Genomic DNA, 6,630 nt, shown 5'->3' on the forward strand with positions numbered 1-6,630 from the left:
GAGCGGAAGAGGCGCGGCCAGCGCGGCGGCCTCCGTACGGCGGGATGGCGGCGGCGCCGCGTTGCGGGGGGCGGCAGCGACCCGGAGTCGTCCTGCTGCGGCTGCTGGCGGTGCTGCTGCTGACGGGCGCGGTGGGCGCCGGGCAGCGCTCCAAATGGCGGCTGCCGGTGCTCCTGGTGAGTGCGGGGAGCGCGGCCGGGCCCTGCAGCTGCCGGGCCGGCCGGTGTGGCGGCGGTCGGGGCGAACGCGTGCGGGAACAGGGGCAAGAGGCCGTGGCTGTTCCGCGCGTCGTCCTCGGGCTGCGGCCGGGGGCTTCCCTGCCCGGGCCGCTCCTCTTTGAAGCCTGACCGCACCCGGGGCTGGTGCTTGGGCTAGGGGCCGTGGCTGCCCCCTTCCCCGCTGCCAGGCTGGAGCCCTCTGTGGCGGGTCGGTCGTGGCGGCGGGGAGAGAAGGCTTGTGCGGGAAATAGTTCGATGGGCAGCGGAGGGAGCGCGGCCCCTGTGAAAGCCGTGATGTGGGAGAGAGGGAGGAAAGGAAGGAAGGAAGGAAAGCGGGAGGGTCTCCCCGACTGGTGCCCGGCCTTGGGAGGGCCTGTGCGGGGAGAAGGCGCCCCGCGCCCCCCCTGCGGCCGGGCTGGCGGCCCGCACCGCCGGGGCCTGGCGTCGGGAACGCTGGACCGAGAGAGGTGCGGGCCTTAGGGAAGGTGAAGGGAATTCTGGCATTTCTGACAAAGCATGTGTGCTTGTAGTTGTGCGGGGGAAAGCTGTTTTGCCTCACTTTAGATCTGCCTTTACGTGGTGGTGGGAGTAATGTGTGCTTTCTCTGAGACCCTTGAGCTTCGGGAACAAAACTGAAGGATCATGGCAAATGCTTCTTTTGGTTTTTAGAACAAAAAATTTTTTTGTTGAATAGTCCAGACTGTCTCATCAGCAAGAAAATGGTAATGATTTCAACAAATGTCAATGTGAAATTAATTCCGTTTGCAGAACAAAAAGCCCCAAGCCTCTCAAACCATCTTTAAGAGTGTGTTGAAGGGGTGGTGAAGCATGACTGGAAAGTCCAGTAAGTCTGGCTCCAGATTTGGCATTTGCTTTCGTTACTGTATTGACTTAAAACAGAATGGAAGATTATGTTTACTTAAGCTCAGTGACATTAAGCTCACTAATGTCTCTTCTGTTTTTGCGCCTTTACAGGGGAAGAAGTTTAACTTTGGGAAAATTCTCTTCAGCAACACCACCATTTTCCTGAGATGTAAGTGGTTATAAGGGATTAACCTGCTTTTTCTTCTTTTGGACACCCCTCCTACTTTTAACATTTGGGACTTGAAACACTGTGAAGTGTTTAACTGCACTAGCTACCATGACAGCTCATCTAACACTGTATGAAAGCCATAGCTCTGATATGATTGAGTCTATTAACAGCCTTGAAGCTTCTCAGTTGTGATCTGTTTAGGCTGGAGCAGAAATGAATGGCTCTTCAGGCCCTCTGTAGAGAGGGCAAGATGGGTAATGGGAGCACCACTTCATTTCATATAGGGGGTAATCAGGTGTGGGATGTGCTGAGCTGTACTGTGAGGTGTGCTTTTCCTATTGAAGATTTGCTGAATTCCTCTGACTGGGAGATCTGGTGCTGACTGGGACAGGGGCTGTTTGTATTGCAGAGTGACTGATGCCACTGTACAGGAGGCAATGCTTTTTGAGGACTTGTTCCTTTGTAGCTGAGTGTTTCTGGGAGTGGTAAGGGAATGTTGCACACTATGGCAGACATCTCCTGAGAGATGTTTTCTTCTCCTGATCCCAGTGTGCAACTGTGCTACAGAGCAAACATGTTTGCAGCCTTTCAGTTTTTTCTGCATATTGCTCTTTGCTGATCTGGCCAGGTCGATGGGTTATGTAGGTTACTGCTCAAAGGAGAGTTTCTGTGAAATACCCTCTTACCTGTGAACATGAGCACAGCATTTAGATGGCAGTAAGATGATGTAGGTGAGTGGTAGAAGTGACTAGCTGACTTTGAAAGGCTTGAAATCTTTGCCATGTGCTTTGAGCGCTTTGAGAGGTTGATTGCACCGTGGAGGGGGAAGCTGGTCTGCACCAGTTCTTGCCATTGAGGTGGGGGGAGGAAGCTGTTTGGTTTCTGTCTTCTAATTGGGTGCTTACACAGGTACAATGCCTGTGAATGCCCTTCTGCACTTGTAGCAAGTGAGGAAGTGAAAGTCTCACAAGAGACAATGAGTGGAATCTGTGCCTCTGTCATGTCAAGACTTAGTTGCTGCAGTGATTGTATTCTTTTTAACTGAGAAAATTAAGGTATTGTGGGGTTTGGCTATTGCATGTTGCTGGGCTCTGTTATGTTTAGTACTTACCTTGCTGTTTTTCAGGTTTAATTTCCAATACCTGCTCTTCTTGGGACAGTGTTGCAAATAAAGTTTGTTAAGTGCCTTCACTGATCCCATATTAATCTGAAACAGGAGGCTAGTATTTGAGTGGTTGTTAGTGAGCACTCATCATGTCAGGGTTAAGGCTTTCCCACTTGTCAAGTGTAGCTCAAATGCTAAGGTTTGCTTCTTGCAGTGAGACAATTGTGAGTTTACAGCTGCAGGATCAAAAGGTAGGAATCTTCTTCTTGGGGAGAAGGAGGGGGGTTTGAAAGGGCATTTGGAGCTTTGATAGGTTTTAGGTTCTTTCCTAAAGTTTAATAGAAATAGTGTACTTGTAGTAACATGGCATCTGAGACATGAGTCCTTGCAGTGAAGTATGTGGTAAGTCTAATCATGCTGAAATAACCACTGGAAGGAACTAAGGCATAACATTTGTTTGTTAAAAGGCAGATCTGGTGTTAGAATTGGATCCCTTGGATCCTGATGTGGACTTGAACTACACTGTGCTTGCAACCTTTAAACAGGCATTAAGTCTTAAAATTCTTTAGTGAAGACATCTGTTTTACATACCAGTGTGATTAAAAGATTTACATGAATTTGGATAATGAATCATGGGAAGAGGAAGGAACAAAGGCTGTGAACTTACTCAGTTTCTCAGCCTAGATGATATTTAAACTGCGTGTGATATTGAGAAACTTCAACTTCGCGTATTTTTTCTTTTCTACCCATGTCTCTGTGGAAACTGATCTCCTTTTGTTTGGTGTCTGTTGCTTCTTCCATCTGCTGTGTGATGTTTGTGTGGACAGTATGACCCTTCTTGTCAAACATGATTGCTCATGGGTCATCCATGGTTTTGGTGAGCCCCTGCATCTCCTTTTCCACTTTTTTTGGTATGTTTGTACTATATTAGTGTCTGATGCTTTCTGGTTCTGGCTGGGAAGACTGCTGCTGGCATTTAGTGTTGTCAATAATGAATTTATTTTTATCTACTATTTTTCTGAAGTGCTATTCTAGAAGGCATTTGGTTTCTTGTTTAGGATCATGGTAGAAACCCTGCTCTCTGTAAATGAGTACAAAGATTGCATTCAAGTTGAGTGTTGCTGGCTTTTTTCTGAAGGCTGAGGAACTTAGATTTCCATGTTGCTGAATTCAGTAAATGCCATGGATGCTTTTTCTATTTTAGAGTACTTCCTTTTCAAGGTTTCTGTAATTGTGATGTTTGCAGATATTGCGCATTTTTCTAGTCATGACCTGTTTTACCTTTAGTGGGTACTACTGCTGAATATGTAGTTGCTTTTTTATTTTTAATAGATAGAAAGGTATTTAAAAGGTATTTTTGAATCTTTTGCTAGCTTTTTTTTGAGATGTTCCTCATTTGATCAATTTTATTAGAAGAGCCTTTGTCATCAAAGAATTTGCCATCTACCCACGTCACTGCAATGCTTGTCTTGTCTTTTAGTTTCTTTGTTGTGCCCTCTGCAACATCTAGGGAAACGAGGAACATGTATGCCTTGTTTCCATGCTTACTAGGAGGTGTCATGGGGCCCCTGGTGGTCTAGTGGTTAGGGTGCAGGACTCTCACTGCTGCGACCCGGGTTCAATTCCCAGCCCCCTGGGCAGATGGAGCTCGTCAGCCTTGTAAGGCAATCCATCTAAGAGAAGGTCACTCTAAACAAACCTACGTTCTGAGACCCTCACTGCCACTGTCCAAGCTTGCTTGGCCCCGGCAGATGAACCTCAGGATTAAAGGATGGGCTCAGTTCAGCGCAAGCTGTGTCTCACCTAAAAAAATCCACTGCGCAGGCTCGAAGGGTTAATGACCTTTCCCAAAATCTTTGCTCGCGAAGACTGGCCAGTATTATTATTAGAAGGTGTCATAAGGACACTTATTTTTCAGTCATTTTCCTTAAACCTTTGGTATTAGGAACTGTTGTTGATTTTTTATCTCTACATATACATGCTTTAGTAGTCAGTGAGGTTTAAAGTGGGATTAGTCAATTAAGATTCCATGGCAGGGTCTTTCTTCTAGTTGCATTTTTTACCTGCAGTGATCAGTGTGGAAACATTCATTAAAAGTGTGCATGTAACAAAGTCTGAGATGAATGTGCCTGTGAAGTTGTGGGAACTTCTTAGCCACTGCAAACATGCTGTTAACTCAAAAGAGTTTTGCCATCTGTTGACTGGGAAAATGCAAACATAATCATCTAAATGGCTCTTCCAGAATAATCGCTGCTCATTTTGTTTAAGGGTGAAGCTTACCTTCTTAATGTCAAATTGTCTTCATCAGGTTCTAGTTTAAGATTTGAAACACAAAAAAACATTTTCCTGACCGGAGGAAGATCTTGGGTTTCACTTTTGTGCATGTTGTTCTCTAATAAATCGAAGTGGAAAGTTGTCTTATTGCTGTTTTAGGTAGCATTGCAGCATCGGCAGCAAGAGTGAACGTATAGATGACTGGTTTGTCTTTTGGGGGAATGGATGTTGACTTGCAAAATCTTACCTTTTTATTTATTTTCTTGGTGATGGTATTGATATATTTAAATTTTATGTGCAAATTGCTCTTAGTATTATCCTGTTCCCAGCTTTCTTCGCTTGGTGTGTGCCCCCCCCCGTCTCTGGAAGGGAGGCCGTTTTTTTTTATGTTGTAATCACTGAGAGTCACTGCTGTTCTCTTGTTTGGTATTTGCAGTTGCAGAAACATCCCTGATTGTCTTCAGAACAAAAGGTTTCCAAATGATCTTCAGCTCTTTAATAGAATTGTATGATGTTATAGTGGAATTCTGTGCTTGCTTTCTTTCACTGAACAGTAATGGGTTACTTAAAGAAAATGTTTTTCTATTGTTTTCAGTTTCATGTTTAAAATGTAATTATGGTAGTTTTGCACAGATTGGAAGGAAAAGCATGGGAGGTAGACAGTGTCTTACATGTTCTTATCTGGTGTTTTTTTTGGTTTTTTTTCAGTTGAAGGCGATGAAAAAACTTGTGATCCTTCCTTAGGTTACAATGTTACTTGGTACTTAAGATATTCTGACTGCTACAATGAAGTCTTCAACTTTGGGGTAAGAATTGCATGGAAAAACATAGTTTTTTTTTCTGGGTAAGCAAATCTAATGGGGAGGCAATTGGAGATGTTGCTCTTGCATCCACATTGCAATTTGAGCATAAAAGACACATTCTTCCATTGGAAGATAACAAATTTCTGGAATGGAATGGAATTGATCAACAGCTTGCTGCAATTGCTGACTTTTTTTGGGTTTTGGGTAAGGTGGAAGTGTTTGTCAGAATTGTTCTAAACCCAGGAGCTCAAATAAGTACATTGACTAAACTAAAGGGTGTGAGTTTATGCTAGTTGAAAATACTTACAACAATGCTTAATGACAGTGAATAGAAAAAAATGAGTTTTTTTCATGTTTAGTCTGAATTCTGTTCTTTATGTATGCACATTGTAAGTATTAGCAATTTGTATGAATGTATAGTGTTTCTATCAAATGTGGTAGAACACAATTGTGCTTCATATGGCTTATACTTTTCCATGTTTGCTTTAAATATTAATTATGACAGTTGTAACTACTAATCTAGCACAAGACTGAGTCTTAAATCTTTAATATAATAATGTAGAGTTAGTTTGTGTAGGCTGAAGTTTATGCTGGCTACTGCACCTCCATTGTATTAGTTCTTACTCAGAGCCTGTATGCCATCATTTTTATAGTCTTGTGTGGTCTCGATGGCCTTTATTCTATTAAATTTGGTTCAAGAGTGTGTGCAGAGTGAAGCTCTCCAGGTCTTGCACCTGTCTACTTAGATAAACCATTTGAAATATTGGATGCTAATCTAAGTTCTACTCTATGTTTGGCAGGATGAACAAGCAGATAACTATTTTGGGACCACAGCTGAAGAGCATCCGGGTTGGTCAGGATACTATGCCACTGCTTCTCTTCTCTTTCCAAACTGCTCTGAGCTCTTTAGGCCTCAGGTATGGGTAGAAATTTCACAGTTTGCTCTGTTGTCTCATACAATATATAGAGAAGGTGGTAATTCTTGTTAGATGTGTTAGCATCCTATGTAAGTGTCACTATAGGTTGGGAGGTACTGCTTTTTATCTGTTTATGACAACCAGGCTGTGATGATGATTTCTTAGTTTCGCTTCACTTCTGGCTTGCTATTCAACATCTGGCTCACGATGGTGGAAAAAAAATCCCAACCAAACCACTGTAAAGTTCAGTGCTTCTTTTTGTTTGTGGTTTTGTGTTCCA

General features: G+C 43.6%; 1 protein-coding gene across 1 annotated transcript in view; it reads left to right on the top strand.

Moving 5' to 3' along the window:
- The first annotated feature begins 13 nt into the window (after nucleotides 1-13).
- TMEM87A (transmembrane protein 87A) overlaps nucleotides 14-6,630 on the top strand; it is a 30,499-nt gene continuing 23,882 nt past the window's right edge. The window contains exons 1-4 of the mRNA XM_017810256.1: nucleotides 14-176; nucleotides 1,194-1,251; nucleotides 5,339-5,436; nucleotides 6,234-6,350. Coding sequence (XP_017665745.1) covers nucleotides 45-176; nucleotides 1,194-1,251; nucleotides 5,339-5,436; nucleotides 6,234-6,350 — 405 coding nt within the window. The 5' untranslated portion in view covers nucleotides 14-44. The remainder of the gene's footprint in view (nucleotides 177-1,193; nucleotides 1,252-5,338; nucleotides 5,437-6,233; nucleotides 6,351-6,630) is intronic.

The sequence above is a fragment of the Lepidothrix coronata genome, unplaced genomic scaffold (genome assembly GCF_001604755.1).
Source record: "Lepidothrix coronata isolate B3197 unplaced genomic scaffold, Lepidothrix_coronata-1.0 Scaffold1, whole genome shotgun sequence".
NCBI lineage: Eukaryota > Metazoa > Chordata > Aves > Passeriformes > Pipridae > Lepidothrix > Lepidothrix coronata.